Raw genomic sequence first — 25,571 nt, 5'->3', positions numbered from 1 at the left:
GGGTAACTTTTGTTTTGTGTTTTAGAAGTAATATATATGAGCGTATTTATAGTGTATGATTCAGAATTAACAGTGAAATTGAAAAGGAACATAAATATGACCAGGAGACATGCCACGAGATGATATGAACAATAGATTGTGTGTTGGTTTTTAAAAATTTTATTTTGGAAATAAAGTTATTCATGAACAATTAATCAACCTAACTTTGTCAAATAAAGGCATTGAGGGAGGGTGCGTCGCATTTTTTTCATTCAATATAATCCCAGCTGATCATCTGAAGTCTGTATAAATTCCATCCATGTATAATTGCTGCAAGTAACCCCATACGGATAGCCAATACGATATTGATGGTAAAATAATTTTATATTAATATTATAGATTGGGGTGTTTTTTTCCCGTAGAGTGAACAATTTATACTTGAAATAAGAGTTTTACAAACAGCATCTAATTAGGGAGATGGCTAACAAAGGTTTACCCAGTTGCCCAATTCCATTCTGTAATGAATAAAGAAAATATTGTTTGAATAAAAAAAAAAAAAAACCACCACCAAACCCTGCTCCAAATCAATGGTTCAAAATCACATTTCCACTACCTTTACGAGTTGCCATAAAAAGGGGGGGGGGGGGCAACCAGCCAGTGAACCAAACTAATATTAATCTTTAAAGAAACTTCACTGGAATATAATCTTCGGCATCCTGCCTGATGCATACATATGATTGTATATTTATCTTTTCATACAATTTCTAATGACGAACAAAGTAGCGACAGCCGAGACTACTAAAGTCAATTACTTTAAGAGAATGTGGTACTATAATACGTCAGCTATATTAAGGTTTGCACTGTAAAGAAGAGTGTTAATTGTTGTCAAATAGTGAAAGGTGTAAAGTATCAATATTCCGAATCCTAAGCTATGGTTGAACATGTATGAATAAATATGTTGTATCAATCATCGGAATTACCATTGACATTATGTAAATTGTAAATAAAAAGAAGGATTTGATTTATTTTTATTCACAACTAGCTATATAGTGAAGGGACTGGGCAGCGGTATAGCCTATCTTATAAAGAAGAATATGAAACAAAGAATTCCAGTATACATTGAGTAAAATGAGTAGCTATAGTGAAGGGATTGGGCAGCGGTATAGCCTATCTTATAAAGAAGAATATGAAACAAAGAATTCCAGTATACATTGTGAGTAAAATGAGTAGGCCTTTATATGGATGTGAAACGATCGAATGCGATGTCGATCATAGCCGGGAAAAGACTAATCAGATTGGGACAAGACGATAGATGTGACGTAATGCAAAACACAGTGACCCCCCCCCTTCATTGATTTAGGTTAGTTTAGCAAGCTCACACAAAATGAAAACAAGATACTTTTGCTGCAAAGCATAAATTTTTAGCACTCTAAATTTATTACAAGAAAACATACAGGAATTGTAATTTGACATCTTTAGTTTAAAGACGGGAACAAAAGAAACAAGGTTAAATATATTCACTTTATAAATAATGTACAGCACTTCTGTGGCTTTCAAAAATTATATGCATCAAATATCATTCAAACACGTGAATACACTAATTTAATGCACTATTGAAGTTTTAAGTGTATTCAAATAAATAGATCATTCGTGGGGAAATGTTAAAATGACACCTGTAAATGCAGGTGTTTGGAAATTCAAGTGTGATTAATAGATCTAGCCATGCAAAGGAAAGTACATTTTTAAACATATAAAACATGATGCGATTGCTACCTTTTATACCGGTGGATTAATCCCCCCCCCCCCCCCAAATCATAACACATTTTTTTTTTTACAACTTATTTAGGAGTCACTTCGTACCCTGTTTACTCCAAAAACTAGGATATGAAGTGGCAAGCTTGGTACAAGTGACATAGGTATAAAGTGGTCCCGGTAGGAAGTGACTAGCACATCAACGCACCATTAAATCTAATACAATTGTGTAACATTAACACAAATACTCTGCTTTTTGGAAATTCACACTTATCAGTATCTGAAAACATAACTATATTTCAATCAGTACATAAATTTATTATTCAAAGTAAATATTTGCTGTACCCTATAAAACCTGATATATCAGCAATACTTTCGCTTGCATTATAATATTTGTCTTTTGTATATATTCTAAATGATGTTGAAATATTCACACAACCTCATCACACATTATCATCACCATTGTTTTATCATTATTTTGTATGTACATGTAAATGACGAATCGCATTTATATATGTATGTTATTGCCATAACCATAACAAAATTCTGATATTTATCAATGTAAAATAGGAGACGGATTTATATAAGTGCTAGTACTTGTTTCCGAATCCTGTTAATTTTGCATCTGTTTGTATGTTTCATGTAATGCTTCATTTGATAAATATAGTTTAAACCAACGCACCTGTACTGAACTCGAATGGTATGAGGACAACTTAACTAATATGTAGAGGAAATGAATCTTCTAACACAAAAGAGTTCTCTAATTTTTTTATACAACTAAATACCGTTTTAGAAACGTTTTAACGGGTTTTAAGAGAAAAGGTTTGCACGTCATATTACACTGAATATGTTTACGGCGAACTACTGTTAAGGTGAGCTTAGCAACTTATACATACAATGCAGTCACACATGGTCCTGGGCATGTTCTCCCTTCCTCCACGGTCACTGGAACTGGAAGTTCAGAAGTTCCTGTTACGAGAGTAACAAGACAAGTCAAATGTTTATGAATATTGAAATGCTTTGCCTAGTTTGTTTAATCGTCCAGATTTGGTAAACTGGATATGAAGGTGCAAAATCCTTTCCAACGAGGGAAAGTATTTTAAAATATGTATGTTTTATACATGTACGTGCATGTATGTCCTTTGACAAAGTATATCAGGGGAGTATATCATATTCAAAGGATATGTCTCTAATCATTGATGATCTTTTAGTTTTGAATATAATATGCTTTACGGTGTGACCGTGTTTGAGGGCGAAGCAAAAAGTATTAGCATTAGTATGTAGATCCATAACGGGACAAAAAATATCCCAAAGGTAGCACCCAACGTGTGAGGACAGAGCTCAATCAAAGCATCCTAACTTTAGACATTTCAAGTTGATCCGCATACTCATTGAACGTGGGAAACTATATGCAACTGATGTAAACAGTGCATTGTGACGTCATATTCAGCATCGATGTTTAGCAAATTCATAAACATAGGAGGAGACATGTTACAAATTTTGTGTTACTCGAGACCAGGAATGATTTTAGGGCCTATATGATTAAGAAAATAAGATTTACATGCTTTTACAGGTTTTATGCAACATCTCAGAACGATGTGAATTTGTGTATACGAGATTCAAAATGGAGAAATACATGTCCACGCGATAGTATTCGATTCAACGCCATTGGGACCAAACTTTTCAAGTTCCATAGGTGTGGTTTAATTTTTCATTAGTTTTCTATATTTTCCTTTTAAACATGTATATACGTGTTACCTATAGGGAGAGCTACGCTCTCACGGCCCTTTGGGCCGTGAGAGGGCTTCACCCTCTATTATTGCCCTGGTATGGGTCCATAATTGGTCAATAAATCATTATTTTATATATATATGCTAACGGAAAAAAGAAACTGCATTATAAAATTTAGTATAATTCTTTTATACTTATTGTTTATATTTATAAAATCTAAACAATTGATAAAGGCGATGTTTTTTAAACAATAACGGATAGTACCCGACTCAGATGCACTGACTTTTTCATGGTTAATGAACACATGTTGTTTATTAAAGTGTTCGTACGCACGAGTTTTACTGGCCAATACTGTTTGGAGTAAGAAGTGTAAAAGGTTTATTTGGACACTATTCGTTAAGGAAAGCACTTTAGTTTTGACAAAATTTACCCTTCTGTCATGCCACGACTCGTGCTGATGGGATGCTTCAAGCTGGAATGGCACAAAATATCGTAGCAAGACACTTTGGAGTTCATCGGAACACCATCCAGTCATTATGGAGACGTTTCCAACAATCTAGAAACACTCGGGATCGACCACGTTCTGGGCGTCCTCGTATGACGTCGCGTCGACAGGACAGTCATCCACATTAGACTTGCGCACCTGAGAAATCGTTTCCAGATAGCAAGTTTGACTGCTCATAGCATTCTTGGACTTCGACCAATCAGTTCAAGAACTGTGCGTAATCGTCTGCGCGAGCACAACAATTACATCAGTCCAAGACGTCCAGCGGTGCGCCCAATACTGCTTCAACGTCATCGTATCGCTAGACTATCATGGTGCAGATGACATCTGCGATTCAGAATACAGGATTGGGCCAATATTCTGTTCACTGATGAACCCAGATTTCATTTGGATAGCAGTGATGGCCGTTGTAGAGTGTATCATCGCGTTGGGGAGCGGTACCAGGACGCTTGTGTTGTGCAACGTAAACAATTCGGTGGAGGTAGCGTTATGGTGTGGGGTGGAATAACAGCACGTGGAAGGACCCCTCTACAAATTTTCAAAGGAAATCTCACCGGCCCACGCTATCAAGACGAAATTATTCAGCGCCATGTGATACCCTTCATACAGAGACAGCAAAATCACATCACTCTGCAGCAAGACAACGCAAGGCCACATGTTGCACGTGTAGTCAGGGACTTCTTTGTTTAACAGAATGTCAATGTATTGCCCAGCTGTTTCCCCCGATTTATCGCCAATCAAGCTCGTCTGGGATGAAATGGAACAACGTCTACGCCGTGTACCAAATCAGCCAGTGACATTGGCTAATTTAGGCCAGGCTTTAACCAACATCTGGAACAACATCCCTCAAGCATTTCTGAACACTTTAGTGGCATCAATGAGACGCTGTTGTCAAGCATGTGTGAATGCAAATGGTTGTCACACGTGTTATTAACCTTGTTAATTCAAGTTCGAATACCAGTGTCTTTTGAGTGTGCTGAAATTGACGTTATTCAACGTTAACATTAATGGATTATGAAATGTTGTAAGGAATACATTTGTTAACAGTATTACAAACAATAAAATTTGTTCATTGTTATTTTTTATTATTTTTTCATATATTAAATAATGCGCAATTTCTTTTTTCCGCTAGTATATATATATATATATATATATATATAATAATATATATATATATATACACGGCAGACATACATCTGTAACAGAAAGGGAGAATTAAAATGCATTGGACCAAACCAGGATTCGATCCCAGGTCCCCTGAATCTCTAGTCAGGTGCTCTACAAACTGAGCTATCTGGCCACTGGGGATTGAGCCCGGCTGACTGCTATGTTCCTCTCTCCTTAAATGCCACCAAACCTTAAAGATATCAACCCAGGATCTTTATCCCCTGGCAGGCATTTTCACCAGTCGGTTCCATGAGGGGCCAAATGTAACAGGAAGGGAGAAAATGCAGTGGACCAGACTGGGATTCGAACCCGGGCCCCCTGAATCGCTAGTAACGTGCTCTACCAACTGAGCTAACTGGTCACCAGTGTTTGAACTTGGATGACCGCAACACATCATTGACACTTAAAAACTGATTAGCTAATTTGTGTCAATGATGTATATTATGTCTGACATATATATATGTAACTTTCAAATACAATTGGCCAGACCAGAATTGAACTGTGATCCATGAATCTCCAGTCAAGTATATGTATCACTGAGCTATTGATCATTGTTAATAAAACCATACTGATCACATCAAATTTCAGAGTTCAGATAAAAGTTTTTGTTAAGCTAGGTTCATATCAACTAATCATATGATATAAACATCCTATAACAATAGCTGGATAAAGAAAATGGTTTTTTAAAAAATACAATCAATCGAAGGACTTCTACCATTAAAATTAAGATGTTTTCTTTTTTTTAAAAACCCAGAAAAATCTTGACACTGCAATGAAGATTGTACAACAGTGAAATAAACATCCATGTAATAGCAAGATGTCTTGAAAATTTTTGTAATAATCCTCAAGTAGCATTGAAGTATTTATAAAGAGAGAATTAGAACACTATCATATTATATAGAATTCTAATTTGTAACACAAATGATTAAATGTTTTAGCATTTGCATAATGTATATTCAAGTTTGCAACATGTAAGACCCCCTCCCCTTTAAATGGCTTTTTCTGAGGTAACAATGCATGAAGATTCAATCAAAAGCCGAGAATTAATGAAGCTGATATAAATGATCAATTGATGTGAAGTTTACAGTTGGGTATTTTACAGACATGAGTACAATTACTTTTTCATAGTAAACAAAGTGGCATGGTTGTTTTTTAGGATGTGTGTGCATTTTAAACTAACTTTAGCAAGACCAAAGGGGTGGGACTGGGATGGATTGAAGAGCTGTCACCATGTTTTGCATTGCTGGAGTTAAAATTGGAAACTGCATGAGTGATTGCTATATTTAGAAACAATAAAAATTCCAGTTTGTTTTTTCTGTTGCACGATTCTTCATACTAAGATCTGCTACTTTAAAATTGTATGATGACATCAAAACTGATACTATGTATCACTGTCTTACTCAGACCATGATCAATTTCTTAATACATCAAGCCTACTCATTTCAAATATATATATGATTCTTAATCATAATCTCAGGTCAACAAGATGAATTTCTTGAGATCAAATTGACCAGTCAGTAGGATTATGGGAGTTTTTAATTTTAAGTTAAAAACTTATTGGGAATATGCAGACTTGTACTCTTTAGATCTTGCTATGCATTGGCGAGTGCTTCCTAATATAAGCTTGTTTGTAATATGTTGATGGCATTACTGCTAGGGTATTTGCAGCTAGGTACACCAAGACATACTAAATATTGTTTTAAACTAATTATATTTATCTTGAACATTCTAATTTGCTCTGTAAAACTTCTTTAAAATTCTTGTGTGTCTTATACTGAGAATAAACATCACATTGACAGGACATCACAATACCCATTTTTACAAGTCGAGGGTCTGATCCACTTCTCTTATTGTTTTCCTGGACAGATTTAGTCTGGATTTGTGTTCTTTTTTATCTGGATTTAACTAATTTCTGATTGATATTGAAGTAGCGAAATAAAAGCTATTATTAGGTGGTTTCAATACCTCAAATAGGTAAATGATTGTACTGGACCTAAATTTTGCAAGATATTTTGGTCCATGGTTTTGAAGTATTGTGATCAAGTAAATTTTGTAGATTAAATTAGATGTTTGCAGAGCACAATATGAATTATGAAACAATTTCATGTATCTTTAATAACCACTGTGCAACTCTCCAGTTTCTTCTGTTTACACCTTGCCATTAAAGCTCTCAATTGAAAGTGTTAAAAAATAGCAGCAGATGAGAGTCAGCTTAAATTCTTCATCTCCCTTGTTATAAGTGCTCATTATATAATATATTTAGTTGGTAAACATTTCTTAGACTAGGTATGTATAAACTCATAGATATATGTTTTGTTTTGAAGAATGGATTCGGATAGCTCAATGTCCAGTGTTGATCCTTCTAAAGGTGACCCAACGGTGGGAGAAAGTAAGATAGTCCTGTTGGAATCTGAACAAGGTTTATCTAGTGAGGTAACAAGTTCTGATTCTAACACAACGGAACTAAACAACACCTTAACAAGCCTCACTCCTGATCCAGATTTAAGCAATACAGATGTCAGTTACTCGTCAGGGGCCAAGGACTGCAAGGATCCGTCATTTAGTTTATCCTTATCAAGTAGTTGTGTTACAGATGAAAGTCTGGATGAGGCTTCTCCTCAGAAACGCAGTAAAAATCTTCCAGGATGTTCATCACCAAAGTGGCATATGAACAAGTGCTTTGACAGATACTGGAAACACTATCAACAGTCTATGGCTTGGTGTCAGAGACACTTTTATATGATGAAGTATATGTCAAGTTGTATGAGCTACACACCTCCTTATCATCAAGTGAATATAAACTCATCCAGATATGTGACTCCTAATGTTGGTAGAGGTCAGCAGTTCAAAATGGGAAGAGGTTACGGAAGGGGTCGTGGAAGGTCAAGAGGTGGACTTGGTAGGGGAGCAGGTCAGCAAAATCATGCAGTTAAAAGACAGGGAGATCATGAAAAGACCATCAGACCACCTGAGACAGAGTCTGACGTGGGGTTGGAGTCAGATGACAGCGAGGTGTATGAAATGGAACTAACAGAAGAAATGGTGCAGTTCTTTGCTCATTCAGAGGAGCATAGGAAACAGAGAGGTTCGAAACATGACAATTCACTTGCTCTGATATTTGTTACATGATTTGGAAAAAATGATTAATACAGTATTTGTTATGTATTCTTCATGATCTTGAAGGAAATGTAAATTATATGTAAATAAACATAAGTGACAGATGGATACCGGGTAGTTGGTGATTTAAGATACATTATAACATGTACTAGTATCTTGTGTTTTTTCCCCAGATGCTTCCAAAGAAATAATCGGAGAAGATGGAAATGTTCAAAAGAGAATTCAAATAGAGGAAGGTATGTCTTCCATATGACAGAAAAGTAATTGATAGAACTAAGAATTATACCATATTTAGCTCACCTGAGCCAAAAGTATTATTATTGTAGATTCCTTATTTTACGTGAGTACTTAATATCGTGAAACATCCTGTAGACATGAATATGTGAATAGACTGTTAATTGAGAGTTTTTACATGTATTTCAGCAATATAAAAATAAAAGGGAGTAATTTTATTTTGTGACTTGTGCTTCTTTCAAAATTATGCAAATACAAATTCCTCGCGTATACATGATATTTAGTAATACAGTATTGTTAACTTTTCACATTAGTTTCTTCTCTAAAATTGTTGAGCCACTTTCAAGCAAACTTGGCACAAATTATCAGGTAACCGCTTTAGAATTCTCTCTAGTGTAGCATCAGACTACAGTATGTCAAATGAAGGTGCCTTTAAATTCAAATTGTATTCCCTTCTGCTTTCATTGATGGAAAAAAAATTAACTGAAAAAACTTTGAGTTTAGTCAAATGTTACCCCTTGTCCCCTTCACATGAGGCTTGAGCTACAATGGGATATAAACCTTGAAAATCACTAGACCACAAAAAGCTGCAATTTTTCAATTTATGTTATTGCTCTATCATAAATACATTTCTATTATGGTAATCTATTAATTTCAATGTAAAGTTTATATTATGTTACCATTTGGGATATTCAAATCCATGAACATGACATCCTATTTCATTATCAGTGAAAGCAAACAAGAAAGCCCCCACCGTGGAAGCGCCCTCAGAACGGCCCGGTGTGAGGCGGACAGCAGAAATGATGAAGCTGTACGGGAAAGGAGCTGCAATGATTCATGGGATGGAAACTGCTGTACAGATGTCATATGACAGGACTGTAGATATTCAACAACCCAAATTCTGGCCAAATATGCCTCTTAAAATTGTATTCTCTTAGTACTGTAATAATTTTCAAATTGAAGTAAATGTTGAAAAGAATTGTGTTTATTTTACTAAGAATGGATGATAGGTTAACTTATCTACTTGGGGAGTTTATGCAAATACACTATACACTTTACATGTATAATATTTTCATATGTCTACAAAAGCTATGCTCGGTTGCACAGTCGGTGCAGTGCCTGTTCCTCTGTGTTCTTGCATCTATTATAGTCACCACCCACCACACTTGTGATAAAATAGCACAATGTTCTGTTGAATTTTTAGCTTACCTTAGTCAACGGCCAAAGAAATATACATTTATGAAAATATTCATATCAACATTTCCAACTGTTTTTAGCTCACCTGAGCTTAAAGCTCAAGTGAGCTTTTCTTATCACCCGTATTCCGGCGTCCGTCCGTCTGTAAACTTTTAACATTTTTGACTTCTTCTCAAAAACCACTGGGCCAATTTCAACCTTAGTTAGCACAAAGCATCCTTAGGTAAAGGGAATTCTAAATTTTAAAATAAAGGGCCAGGCCACCTTCCAAGGGGAGATAATCAAGAAAAGGTAAAAATAGAGAAGGGTCATTAAAAAATCTTCTTCTCAAGAACCACTGGGCCAGAAAAGATGACATTTATAGATAAGCTTTATTAGGTAGTACAGATTCTAAATTGTTAAAATCATGGCCCCCGGGGGTTGGATGGGGCCACAATAGGGGATCTCAAGTTTTACATACAAATGTATAGGAAAAATCTTTGAAAATCTTCTTCTCAAGAACCACTGAGCCAAAAAAGCTGATATCTACATGAAATCTTTCTGACATAGTGCAGATTCAAGTTTGTTCAAGTCATGGCCCCTGGGAGTAGGATGGGGCCACAAGGGGGGGGGGGTCAAAGTTTTGCATACAAATATATAGGAAAAATCTTCTCAAGAACCATTGGGCCAAAGAAGTTCACATTTACATGAAAGCTTTCTGACATAGTGTAGATTCAAGTTTGCAAAAACCATGGCCCCCAGGGGTAGGTAGGGGCCATAATAGGGACTACAGTTTTACATGCAAATATATATGGAAAGTTTTCGGATATTTACCAAGGTGACTCAGGTGAGTGATGTGGCCCATGGGCCTCTTGTCTTTGTGATAATCCTTAGAAGCTCCAATGTGCTAATTTTTCCACAACTTGCACCTGGATGTAAATTCCTAAGTTCATACAAAATGAAAGGTCAGTGCCTGGAGCTCCAAATTTAATATTCCTTGTGTAACATAAATGATCTCTCTCCGCATTGAAAGTTGGATAATGATTTTACGAATGCAATTGTAATCCGTCATGCTGAATAGTTGACAAAGACAAAATGAACGATCGTTCATAATTTCAAAATTTGAAACTCAGTATTTCAAATGTGTTTATGATGGTAGTTTTTGTCTAGTGCGACAATTTAAGGGCAAAATTATGAATACACGTCGTTTTTTCGCGTCAAACGCAGTAATGGAAAACACAATGCACTATATGAATGACAAACAGAAAAACTGCTATATTATAAACAGTGGCCTGATTTCTTGGACAGTGTTGGGTAATGTACAACCTAATTTCGGTCAAATGTTTTAACTTTAAAGTTACAATTGTATAAGGCACAAACTTCCCAGAACAGCCCTGGACCATTCGATATCTGACATTTTGGACAGTTTTCGACTTATTACTTATATTACTTTCAAGATTTGTGTAATCACAAAACATGTTCAACCAAAATAATATCAGATGAATATCGTATTAAAAAAAATTATCGATGTGTCAGATTGGTGTCTTTCGTTGAATGAGATGTTTACAAGTAATGTAATTATTAATCTTCATAAAGTGATAAATACGGGCCTCGTTAAAAATATTATAAGTATAACTAACACTGAACACCTATTCAATTTTATGCTGATCATGTTGTAAACCAATCGCAACTTCGTCGATCTCGGCTTGCCGAAAAGGCCCGAGAATGTGCGATTGGTTGTAGACCTAATCTACAGTGATGTAAAACTTATACGGTACCAATTTTGATGCACCAGATGCGCATTTCGACAAATAATGTCTCTTCAGTGATGCTCAACCAAAATGTTTGAAATCCGAAATAACAATGAAGTTTTAGAGCTATTATAGCCAAAAACAGCGTGCCAAAAAAGTGGAGTCAAATTCGTCTAAGGATAAGAGCTATGCGTGAGGGAGATAATCCTTAATTTTGAAATGAATTTCTAAATTTTATAACAGCAATTAAATATACATCCGTATTTTCAAGCTAGTAATGAAGTACGTAGCTACTGGGCTGTAGAGACCCTCGGGGACTAACAGTCCATCAGCAGAGGCCTCGACCCAGGGGTCATAATGTAAAACTTATACGATACTAATTTTGATGCACCAGATGCACATTTCGACAAATAATGTCTCTTCAGTGATGCTCAACCGAAATGTTTGAAATCCGAAATAACAATGAAGTTTTAGAGCTATTAAAAAATTATAGCCAAAAACAGCGTGCCGCCAAAAAAAGTGGAGTCAAATTCGTCTAAGGATAATCAGTCAAACTTTTTTGTTGTTCATTGAATATTCGTTTAGACTATGCGAGATAATACGGCAAAACTAGTTGCACGAGATTAACGCCGCAAAAATGACGTTTTAAACGTTTGTTGACGTCATAACTGATATAAACAAGTTTGACGATTGTGCAGTTCAACATTACTTTTACATCCTGTTTAAATGCCTTTGTGTATATTATGTATTATTATGGAATTTGGTTTACAAATATTCTAATATGAAAATACTAAACTAGGCCTATTGATGTGCGAGTTTTTCGGCATAACTGGTTGCACGAGAACAACGCCACAAAGATGACGTTCTAGATAAATTTTAAGACTTGATGACCTCATAATTGACCTAAACAAGTCTAACGGTAGGCTAGGTGAAAAAAAAAATCATGGCGTCTAACGTACGTGCTATTTGGAAAAATGCTTACTCTGAAATTAAGAAATTAATTATGGCATCATCGAAAGAAAAAAGTGCATTCTGTGTCTTTTTCGGATTCACATTTGCCATCTTAAGTGCTCAAAACTGGGTGGAATTTGTTGACAAACTCATCGCTGGAATCATCTATTTCTTCTGGGCTCTTTTCTTGCTACCAACCTTGAAAGCAAAGCTCAGCGTGCAGTTATTATGGGACGCAGGGATCATTTGCTTGACCGCATTCGCTGCAGATATGACGTATTTTGGACTGTATTGTCATGCCAAGAATATGTGGTTTGCAGAGAGTACCTCGAAAATCGTAGAATACCAGTCGTTGATATTCTTCATGAACGTTGTTCGGATAACTGTCATTCTTTTCTGCTTGGTAACTTCTAGTTCTGCTTTCATAAGGAACAACTTTGGATCTCTGCCATATCCAAAACCTAAGAAAGACAAGATGAAGCTTCGAAGTTCTTCCAAATAAATGTATAGATTGATATGGAGGAAGATTATTTGGAAAAGTTATTATATTCAAGAGATTGATTGTAAACTGACATGGTATCTTGCGTATAGACATTGTCGTTCAACTACGTTATGATTAAAGTCTTATGGACATTGAAAAAAGTCCATTGATTATCATTACTGCATTAAAAGATGACACCAGACAGCTTATGTGTAATCTCTCATGTGCAGTGTATGTTAAATTTTATTGGCATTGATTCAATTGCTAAAACAACTTTTGTAGTTCTGAATATTTCACAATATTACGGCAAATCGACAGGCCTTAAAAATTTAGATCAATATTGTTGTAATGAATGAATAACTGCTGACAAAAGTTATGATTGTTCCTGAGATGTCAAGTATTCTGTATCTGTATGAGGTACGTTGTATTTTTTTTGTTAACAATGAAAGGTATAATACATTCCCGGTCTCAAACCCAAATTTGTGTATATTGGATTCACTCTGTCTGTCTGTCGGTATTCATTTTCTTTAGTCGCGCAGCTCGGTGGTAGAACGTTTATGGAGCGCCAAATTAAGATATCATCAATTCAATTATTGCTCTATTTAATTGAATTAATGCGCGCATTAAATCAATTATTGCTCTCATCAAATGAATTAATGTGCGCTTCAGTTGAATTATTGCTGTCATCAATTGAATTATTGCGCGCATCAATTGAATTAATGAGAGCAATAATAGATTTGATGCGCGCATTAATTCAATTATTGCTCTCTTCCATTCAATGAATGAGAGCATCAATATCGTAGAAATATTGCTCGGAAAAATTAATTTAGAGCTCGGTATAAATAAGTTGAAGATATCTTTAATTCTTTACAATGCTTTTGTATAAGGAATTAATGCACACATCAATTCTTTTAAAGAGAGTTGATTCAATTAAAGAGATCATTAATTCAATTGTGGATATGTTGAATTGAAGATATTTAAATCAATTCCCTGTATATATTTCCATATAAAACTTGGATCTTCTATTGTAGCCCTACCCTACCCCCAGAATGAACAAACTTGAATCAGAACTAACTGAAGATACTTGCATATCACTATGACTAACCATGGTCCTGCTGTTGTTGAGATGAAGATTTTTAAAGATATCTCTATGAATTTATCGTGTCAAACTTTTATCTCTTATTCAAGGGGCCACAGTTTGAACAAACTTCATCAAAGATATCATCAATTCAATTATTGCTCTCTTTAATTGAATTAATGCGCACATTAAATCACTTATTGCTCTCATCAAATGAATTAATGTGTACTTCAATTCAATTATTGCTCTCATCAATTGAATTAATGTGCGCATCAATTGAATTAATGAGAGCAATAATTGAATTAATGCGCACATTAAATCACTTATTGCTCTCATCAAATGAATTAATGTGCGCTTCAATTCAATTATTGCTTTCATCAATTTAATTCATGAGTGCAATAATAGATTTGAAGCGCGCATTAATTAAATTATTGCTCTCCTCAATTCAATTGATGAGAGCATCAATTTCGTAAAAATATTGCTCGCAATATTTAATTTAGAGCTCGGTATAAATAATTTGATGATCTCTTTAATTCAATTGAAGATATCTTAATTATCTACATTTATGCTTTTGTATAAGGAATTAATGCACGCATCAATTCTTTTAAAGAGAGCAATAATTCAATTAAAGAGATCATTAATTCAATTGTGGATATGTTGAATTGAAGATATCTTTAATTATGTAGTTGCTCTCTCTAAAAGAATTATTGCTCTCTTCAAATTAATTAAAGATAACATCAATTCAATTGAGGAGAACAATAACTGAATTAATGCGCGCATCAATTCAATTATTGCTCTCATCAATTCATTTAATGCGCGCATTATATCAATTATTGCTTTCTTCAATTGAATTGTATCAATTGTTGATATCAATTAATTCATTTGAAGAGATCATTAATTGAATTAAAGCGCGCATCAACTGAGCTGAAGAATTAATGCTATCATCAATTCAATTAATGTCTACAGTAATTCAGAATTGAAGATATAATTAATTAATATGAAGAGATCTTTAATTAAATTGTTGCGTGCATCAAATGAATTGATAATATCTTCAAATAATTGAAGATATCTTCAATTATTTGAGTTTATGTTAATTTGGCGCTCCATAGACATTGGTTCATCTGTAAATAAAAAACCGGATCGAACTAGTCCGCTTAATCATTACAGTACCAAATATGGGACATCGTCATGGTCAAAGGTGGCATTGGTTGTTCCGTTCAAAGTAACAAAATAGTCAACGATAAGATAAGTATAAACAATAAAATGTCTTTCTTTATGGATTTATCGGGTGATGAAGATAGTCAGCATTGCTTGCGCGAGTCATGGATTTTTTCTGCAATGCTTGCGTAAAGTCATTTTTCTGTAATGCGAGATACCTTCACTACCCGATAAAACAACTAAGAAGGCATTTTATTGTTTAAATATCAATAGGCATTTTAAATATATCATGACATCTTTAAAAGACCTGATTTCAAGGAACATATTTTTCTATTCCCTTATCAAAATGAGTTGTAATTAAGAGTTGTAGTTAAGAGCAATTAATTAATCAACACAGGTTTTAAAGTCAATAATCTAATGAATTCTACTTTGTATTAACAAAAGTAATAATAATAAAATTAGTATAGGGCCTTATATAAAACAAAGTACTCTAAGTCTCTTTACAAGGGTAAGAAGAGGAATGCAACAATAAAACACAAATAAATGACAGTATGATACAAGATTTTATATCTGTAGAATTATCAAAATAAACCACTATAAGATCAATAGCTAATTTTTGTTGTTGTTGCTTTTTTGTTTTTGATGAAGAACACCATGCAAAATATTAGAAATCAACGAAATAAAACATTTACACATTAAAAACGGCCATAGTCATAAAAACGGCCATAGTCATAAAAATTTCATTAGCTTTTTAAAATATACGAGTTAAAAATGTAGGCGGGAATCCAGAGTAGTATGTGCATTTCTTTGTTATATTCATAAGTTAAATCAAATTGCACTGAGTTCGACATTACTAAATCCTGTTTAAACCATTTATAAATTACGTACTGATGTAAAATTTGGGTAAATATTTAAATCTAAAATTAATGCTATAGATAGTCATTTTGTCTGAACGTGCATGCATGTGCATTAGAGTTTCCGTACACTACTTTCGGAATCAGTCGAAATCATTTGATACTAGTTAGCGGACTAACACCAGAATGTGAGATTTACGGTATGGCTAGTTACACGAGAACAACGCCGCAAAGATGACGTCCTAAACTGTAAACTATTGGTGACGTCATAATTAATATAAACAAGTTTAACGATTTTACCTTAGAACTGATTTTAAAATTTGCAGTTCAACATTACTTCTCAATCCTGTTAAATTTCTTTGCGAATTATGTAGTAAAACTTGGTTTACAAATAATATTGCTGACTTTTAAAACACCATTGATGTGCGAATTTTTCGGCATAACTGGTTGCACGAGAACAATGCCGCGGGTAAAGAAATTGGTGACCTCATAATTATAAAAACAAGTCTAACGGTAAACTGGAAAAATCATGGCGTCTACCGATATTTGGAAATATGCTTACTCCGGAATTAAGAGACTAATGATGATATCATCGAAAGAAAAATTTGCATTCTGTGTCTTTTTCGGATTCACTTTTGCCATCTTAAGTGCTCAAAGCCGGGTGGAATTTATTGACAAATTCATCGCTGGAATCATCTATTTCTTCTGGGCTCTTTTCTTGCTACCAACCCTGAAAGCAAATCTCAGTGTGCAGTTATTATGGGATATGGGAGTTATCTTGTTGACCCTAATCGCTGGAGATGTGATGTATTTTGGACTGTATTGTCATGCCAAGAATATGTGGTTTGCAGAGAGTACCCCAATAATCGTAGAATACCAGTCGTCATTGTTCTTTGTGAGCGTCGTTCGGATAACCGTCATTCTTTTCTGCTTGGTAACTTCCAGTTCTGCTTTCATAAGGAACAACTTTGGATCTCTGCCATATCCGAAACCTAAGAAAGATGTACCGACACCACACAAGATGAAGCTTCGAAGTTCTTCCAAATAAAGATGTAGATTATAATCTGTAGGAAGATGATTTGGAAAAAAAGTGTTGCATATTCAAGACATTGATTGTAAACTGTAATACTATTTTTTTTCACAGACACATTATCTTGCAATTAGACATTGTCGTTCAACTAGAGTTATGATGAAATTCCTATGGACATTGAAATGAATCCATTGATTATCGTTATTATAAGATGACGCCAGACAGCATATATTCATTTGTAATATCTTATGTGCAGTGTATGTCTATTAGCATTGAATCTTGTAATTTTAAATATTTGACGACACAGCGGCAAAAATTTAAATTAGAATTGTTGTAATAAATGAATACCTAGATTTGCAACTGCTGACAAAAGTTATGATTATTTATGAGATGGCAAGTATTCTGTATTTGTATGAGGTACATGTACGTTGTACACTCAATTAAGGGTCAAAAGTATTTCTGCACTGCTATTCATTACAACTTTCATATTTTAAAGACTTCATCAAAATTTGATAATTAATGTTATCATTAGAATTTTTTTTAGAATGTATGCAGAATTCACTCAAGATTCATGACAAATGTTACACTTATTGTTATTTTATGTATTTGTTTGTGGATTGATTTATGAATTACGAGGAAGACTTTTAAAATGCTAATTATGAAATGTGTAACAAATAAAGGTCTTACAACATGATTATCCTGGTGAGTGTTAAAAACTGTAACACATATATGGAAAAAATAACAATAACAGATTTAAATCTAGGCGATTATGCATGATTTGTGAAATTTTTATAGTGATGACTGCAGTAGAAATATTTTTATCAATGGTTTAAAAATTGTATTTTTCAATGAATTAATTAATAAGTGAAAATTAGCAGTGCCGAAATACTTTTGACCTTTGAGTGTAAAACCAAATTTTTCCCGTCTCAAGAATTTGTTGGAAAATAAAAATCTTGCCCAAAATAGCCTTGGTTTAGTAGATTTCATAAATTTCTTTTTTTTGCTATTTCATTTAATATTTGGTTAATTACTTTATTAAAAAAATCTTTGGATATCGTCGATCCCTATAACGGTTGACCTTGTCGACAAATTGAATACTGCGCTTTAGAATAAAATAATTCAATTTTATGCCTCGTTCACACGAAGAATTTAATTCGCATTAAACGTAAGTTAATGCGAATTAAATCTGAACCGCGTTCACACGGAGATTTTAATGCGCATTAGTTTACTTCGAATTAAAATTGACGTCGCGATTTAATGCGAATTAAATTTACTTCCCATTAGCTCCGTGTGAACGCTAAGCGAAGCTAATTCGAATTAAATGTAGACGCATGCGTAATGGCCAATTTGGGTCACATGCATCATATCCATGGTCAGCTATATATATTAATGTTAGTTTTGTACGAAAAACTAAGCAAAATGATAATAATCACTAAAAACATGTACAAACAGCATGTCATTAGATAATGTCAGACGTAAATCTGTGCTCTGCATAAGCATACTGAGTAATACATGTGGAAGGAATTGTTTTTAAATACGACAACAATGTTTTAAAATAGTGATAATAAGATTTTCTTTTTTACATTTTTTAAAACAAATATGCCGCTCATTGTTAATTTTTATACCATATGACGTCATAGTAGACTTATAATACGTATTAGTAATTAAAAATTACGTCACAACAGTAGTCAGCGGAATGGTGAAAAAGACGTTCCGAAGTTTTAAGGTAGAGACCGATAGCAACCACGTGATCAGTAAAAATCGTGTATTTTCACGTGAAATTATTTTTCGGAATTCCGTACATCGCCATAGAGTAGTTGAAAAACAAAAAGTGGTTCCGAAAGTACAAGTTGTTGCTGTGACTGAATCGATGATTGAGAGGGTCGTCTCGACGAAAGATATAGAAATTTGGCCATATTTTAGATTAGGAATACGTCAATGTAATAATAGTGGACTAAATGTTTCGTCCGTGCAGAATGGCACTTTTTACCTCACGAAATTCACCACCATGCATAGCTGCGCTACGTAAACAAAGTTGTTGATGTAACGTGATCGTGATGTCCGAGTGCTGCGAGTTTCAATACTGTTTATGTAGTCATTGAGAGTTTAAACAAAGTTTCTTATGAGAAGAGGAATTCGATGGATGCATTCAACGTGGACAACGAAATCATAATTTCGTTTGGTAAGTGAAAAAAATGGCAAATTGAATTTGTATTCAACCCACTTTTCCTCTGCTATTTCACAACACGATTTTATAATAACATCTATAAACGCACAATTTGGAGCTGTTTCATTTTTTGTGCATTTATGTATTCCATATGTTCCCAAAATATAACTCCTGCATGTGCATGTAATTGTAAATGGATGTCATGTATATGCCAGATTTGAAAGAAAAAAATAGGGCTGTCACAAGTTTGAGGGGGGGGGGGGGTGTTGCACTAAAATTCTATTTGGTATAAATGATAGTACTTATAGTATCTTGAAATTTCATTGACTTAAGAGATATTTCAAATCTGGGGTTTCATGTTTCATGCAAGCATGTAGGTCTACAAAACTTTATTTAAAATATTTGTAAAATCACAAGCCCCCCTCATAGGCAAATAAATGTATTGTATGCGCGAGCCCCCTTAAAATTTTCAAGTTTAAAGTAAATCGTGGTCTCTTGTTTAGAGAAATATATACGATAAAAGAAGCCATAATTTCCTCCACTCTCAGAGAAATAAATGTCTGACAAAATCTTTTGATTTATTGAATTACTTTTAGTGGGAGAACTGCTACTTTTTCCAAAAACCCTTAAAATTTGCGTTATTTTATTAATTTCACCTAATTAGAAATGACAGAAAATAATAAAAATGACTACATAGGAGACATATTTTAAGCCCTAAAAAATCTGTAAAATCCAGGAGTTTCTGGGGAATCGCCCCCACCCCTTCAAGGCGGCCCCCAGACCCCTGCCTCATACAGTTGCACTCCCTTCCAACTTCAATTCCTGATCCGCCCCTGAAATAGCTTATAGAAACCTTCTTATTGTCATGTTCAATTTTCAAAGAGGTAATTTGGGAATGCTTAAACATTCTAAGTTATAAAAAGGTCAGTAGTTTATCTCTGCTGGCTGAATCTTTCTTCTCAATGCACCGAGTGCAATTCATGACGTCTATGTTCCTGCTCATTCTTTCTCCTCCATACCATGCAGTATATTAAAGGGGTTGGGATGTAATGGAGACATTTGTTTTAACAAATATAAATTGTATTTCAATTTTTTATGGGGATTTTTATTTGGGAAAACTCTTGATATTAATCATCAAATATGATGACGTATGATAAATCTATATTCTGAGTGTAAGTGCACAAAGGTCAACAACGAGAACTACAACAAAATATAAGCTAAAATTTGAAATACATACTTTCTGTATTATATTTATTAATTTAAAAAAGGTATTACAAAGAATCTTCGAATTTCAGCAAGCTGTTTTTGATGGATTGTTTACAACATCTTTTAATAACCCTTTTTCTTATGAAAATGTGTAGTTTGTTAAAAGGGGGTGGGGTTAGGAATTTTTTGCTAGTTCCATATTGAACCCCATTATGGTGTATAATTTTTTTCATATATTTTACTTACTAATAGACTGACCACTTAATGAAATAAAATAAGAAATTTGATGGGTAATTTTTTTGCAGCTTAAGCAAAGGTATGACCCTGTGTGCAAATATTGTGCAATGTTTTAAGGTAATTGGCCAATGTAGCTCTGTTGAAGTAATGTTGCATGTTAATAATGATTGCTGAACTTGAAATTGATGTGTAATATACAATTATGTGAAAGGTTGTTTGGAACCATATATGACAAGTTATGATCCTTTTTACAATAAAAATGTTATAGCTCTATTTGTATATTGCTCTCTACTTATTTTTCTTCACTTTTTACGCTTTACAAGGACTAAAGAAGGTGTTGTTAAAATCGCCATATTTCTCAAAAACAAGGTCGATTACCTACATTGATTTTTTTATTATGTTTTATATCGAAGCTTCATCATAAACATATATCAAAATAAAAAAAATTCAATGGTTAATTTTTTTTAGCATCAACCTATCAATCTCTACCTTAAAATTGGGCCCATGAAGAAACAATATATTGTCTAGATTGAATGCTGGTTGTCGGAGGAAATAACAAGTAATTTCTTGGGAACATATAAATAAACACGACAAAAAACTCCTTATGTGTAGATCAGAATTATGTATGTAGGCCTAAATTGTAAACATGTAGTATACTACATGTAGGCCTATATAGCGTTTTGAAGAAAGAATTCTGTATCTACACAATATTCATTGAAATATCTATAAAAATAATTTTCAATAACATAGTCTATTCTTTAATTTATTTCACGCACCCTTTAATAGAGATGCATACGAATTTAATGCGCATTAGTTTACTTCGCATTAAATATTACCGCCGTGTGAACGCTATTTAATTCGAATTAATTTAATGCGCATTATTTTACTTCGCATCAAATTTGATGCGAAGTAAAATTTAATGCGCATCCGTGTGAACGAGGCATTACTTGTAAAACGCAATTTGATTGGTTGTTTATCAACATTCTTGATTTATATCGTATTATGCATCACCGGGTTGAGAACGATACATTCGGGGTTGCGGTCATGCGTGACATCGGGAGGCGGTCCCGAAGCAGAGGAAACAAGGTGAGTAAACTGAATAGACGTGTTGATTCAGGAAAATATATTTTACTAAAATTTTTCTGATAAATTTCAGTCCTTAATTTACGTTCACTTCGTTTCTCAAATAATTTTTTTTAAAAAAATCTACTAAGTTTGGGCTCGATATTCAAATTACCGGAAATGCTTTCCGAAGCCAGAATCATAAATTAAAAATAGTTACTGAATAAAAAAAAATATTTTGTCGACCCCCAACCCAATTACTATTGAAGATGTAATAGGAAACACAATATTTTGTTTGCCTAATCATGTAAGATTTTGTTATAGCTTACGGATTTCACCTCACATGAAAGCTGAAGATAACGAACAGTGATCAATCTCATAACTTAAGCAATGCAAAAGTTGGGCAAACATGGAACTCTGGATATACCAGAGGTGGGATCAGGTACCTAGGAGGAGTAAGCATTCGCTATCGACAGGTCAAACCCGCCGTGATCCCCGTGTCTTGATCAAGTAAACAGAGTAATCCGTAGTCAAAACCAGTTTGCTAAGACAGACCTAGCAAACGGTATGAAACAAGTCAGACAGCATTTGACCCAATGATATTGTATTGGCAATTAAACGAAATTGTTATAACGACCATAGAATTTGCGACATGTGCGGAAACCCCTGCGCCATGAACTTGTTTGTCAGTAGCCTGCCTCGATTAAAAACTGATCATAAACAGAACAAGCTCTTGCGAATCGAATCAGTTGAGAGATGTAAACACCATATGCAGGTGATAATGGAATACTGCTCAGGAATAGGGGATGTTGACGATGGAGACTTCACCTCACATATGAAACAATATCAAAAGTGTAAGCAGTAACGCTGGGGTAAGAGTTTCAGAGTTTATTGGTAAACTCTTACTAATTTATAAGTGTAGATATATTTCTTATGGCTAGACCTTTCATTTCATATCATGACCTTGAATTTGGAGTTTGTAAAGTTTGACCTACTTTTATGAAAACTTAACCTATTAGATATACCCAGAACTATTTTAGGTGGGGATTTCATATTTTATATATAGATTCTTTATGGTAAGACTTTATATGCAATTATGTTTGATCTTTTGACCTTGAAGTTTGACCTACCTTTTTAAAAAACCTTGACATATTCAATGTCTTCTGAACTATTAAAGGTAGGGCTATCATATTTTGTATATAGGGTTTTTATGGCAAGACGTCATTATTTTAAACTATGACATTGACCTTGAAATTTGACCTACTTTAGAAAAAATGTAAGTTGTTAAATATTTTCAGAAATATTCAAGGTGAGACTTTCATATTTTGTATATAGATTCTTCATGACAAGACCCTGTGATGCAATTTGATCTTGACATACTTTCTTAAAAAACCTGACCTTATCAATATATCCTGAAGTGCTTAAGGTAAAGATTTTATATTTTGCTTATATGAAAGGTGAAGATAACGAACAGTGATCAATCCCATAACATATATAGTTTGAACTGCGCCTGGTGGTTCTTCGGAGCCACTTTCCGGTCTTGAGCCCGGGTAAAGTGAAAAGAGTTGGTCAGCAACCTCACCCTGTAAAAACACTACTGCTACAGAAACCAACACTGCATAAACATCATCTGAGGATCATGGACAACGACCAGGAGGAGAGCGTATGAAGCGGACCAGCCAAACCCATCGGGGAGCTGATCTTTAGAACCTCTTCTTCCCCTACAGCGCCACAAGAATTGGATTATGGAATGTGAGAACATTATACGAAACTAGAATATCTGTGTAAGTTTTCAGGGAAATGAAGAAGTGTGGAATAGAGATATTGAGACTCATCGAAGTCCGGTGGACAACAAGTGGACAAGTGATGCTAACGTTAGGACAGCTGCTGATGTATTCAGGGCTACCAAATGAGGACGATAACCACGTCAATGGAGTTAGACTCATTCTGACCAAGAGAGCAAGCAGGTGCCTGACCGAGTGGGAACCAATCAATTTTGAGAGCTCGTTTCCACTCGAAGATCCAGAAAGTGACAGTTATCTAATGCTATGCACACATTAACGTTGCGGACCAAGACGCAAAGGAGTTCTACCAGCGGCTCCAGAGCGGGATGGACAGAACACCAAAGAAAGATGTCACCATTGGCATGGGCGACCTCAACGGCAAAGTGGGGAGCAACAACTCAGGAAGAGAACTCATGGCCATGGGAACATGAATGAGAATGACGAGCTGTTTGCGAACTTCTGTGGACAGAACTACCTTGTAATCGGTAGGACCGTTTTCCCTCATCAAAGAGTGCACAAGGTGACTTGGATATCTCCAGATCCAACATCAGAAAACTACATCGACCACCTGAGAATCTCGCGGCGATGGGGAAGGACCTTGATGGATGTCAGTATATATAGAGAAGATAACGTGGAATCAGAGCACTCCTTGGTGATTGGAAAACTGAGAGTGAAAATCCAAGGAGTAAGGAAGATTGTCTCTCAGCGATACCCAAAATTCGACGTTTCGAAACTCAAAACATCAGTCCAGAAGGACTTTACAAAATCCTGGCATTGGCTGATCTGGAGGAGGACTCACTAGAGAAGAAATGGAAACTAGTTAGGAGCTCCTTCATTGAAATTTCCCAAGAGAAATTCGGCTTCTGGAATAGAGAATTCAAGATCTGGCTGACAGAGAACACAATCACCATGATAGAAGAGAGGAGGACAATCAAGCAGATACTTGGACACTGGTGAACTAGAGCACAGAAACAACAAATTTAACAAGAGTACACCCTGAAGAACACAGAAGTGAAGAGAAGTGCGAGAAGAGACAAGATAAGTTTGGTTGATGGATTTGCTGAAGCAGCAGAGAAGGCAGCGGGCAAGAATGCTATGAGGATACAGCTGTCAGGAAGGAAAACCAACACCAACCGACCAGTACGTGACAGGAACAGAGATCTTCAGCAAGCCAACATATCAGCAAGAAAGGTAGAATGAGCAATTTAGCAGCCTACTCAACAGCGCATCAGTGGCAAACCCACCTGTTATCGAGGATGGGGAAGATATGAATGTCAATCTGGGCCCCAGCAAAGAGGAAGTGGTTACCACAGGAAAATGAAGAATGGAAAAGCCACAGGACCTGACAGCATACCCCCAGAAACTTATAAAGGCAGACTCAGGCATCATAGCAGACTTCTTGATCAACGTCTTACAGGAAGCATAGGGGAAGGAAGAAATACCAAAAGGAGTGGAGGACTATCTACATTGTAAAACTTCCAAGGAAAGGAGACCTCGGTGACTGCCAGAACTGGAGAGAAATATAGCTTCTTTCTTTGCCTAGCAAAGTCTTCATCAGGGTTACTCTGGAGAAGATAAAAACTGCGATTTACACTACTCTGAAAGAACAGTAAGGATTTCAGGCCATAGATCATGTGCCGACAAGATTGCAACTGTACGCATCATCATTAAGCAATCACGGGAGTGGCAGTCACCGCTGTATGCCAAATTCGTAGACTTCAAGAAGGCATTTGACATGGTGGATCAGGTAACAATCTGGTGAATCCTGAGTCACTACGACATTCCTCAGTAGATCTTCAGAATCATTCAGAGCCCCTACAGGGACACCTACTGCAGGGTAATCCACAACGCCAACCTGTCGCCATCCTTTGAAGTCAACACCGGAGTCAGGCAAGGGTGGTATCCCCTCTAATCTTCCTGGTGTTTGACTGGGTAATGAAAACGAGCATGAATCAATCCTGAGGCATGCAGTGGACTCTGATGAAAAAAACTTGTGAAGACCTGGATTTCGCGGACGACATTGCCCTGCTGTCGCACTCTCATGGACACATGCAAGACAAAACCGAGTCTAACCAACGTTGCCAGCACCACAAGACTGGAGATCAATGTGGGTAAAGCAAAGAGCTTGGGGGTAAACACTACTCAAGAAGC

General features: G+C 35.2%; 1 protein-coding gene across 2 annotated transcripts; it reads left to right on the top strand.

The window, feature by feature from the left end:
* The first annotated feature begins 2,446 nt into the window (after nt 1–2,446).
* On the top strand, nt 2,447–9,464 carry LOC125681524 (gem-associated protein 8-like). 2 transcript variants are annotated; one of them, XM_048921669.2, is made up of 4 exons: nt 2,447–2,603; nt 7,459–8,219; nt 8,425–8,487; nt 9,215–9,464. In XM_048921669.2, the coding sequence occupies exons 2-4, from the start codon at nt 7,460–7,462 to the stop codon at nt 9,421–9,423; spliced, it is 1,032 nt and encodes a 343-aa protein (XP_048777626.2). In that variant the 5' UTR covers nt 2,447–2,603; nt 7,459; the 3' UTR covers nt 9,424–9,464. The 2 variants fall into 2 exon arrangements, with proteins under 2 accessions (XP_048777626.2, XP_048777628.2); XM_048921671.2 differs by having other exon boundaries at nt 2,448–2,603; nt 8,675–9,464.
* Nucleotides 9,465–25,571: the final 16,107 nt, after the last annotated feature.

Source organism: Ostrea edulis, chromosome 2 (assembly GCF_947568905.1).
Source record: "Ostrea edulis chromosome 2, xbOstEdul1.1, whole genome shotgun sequence".
Classification (NCBI taxonomy): domain Eukaryota; kingdom Metazoa; phylum Mollusca; class Bivalvia; order Ostreida; family Ostreidae; genus Ostrea; species Ostrea edulis.
This window is presented reverse-complemented; position numbering and strand designations above follow the sequence as displayed.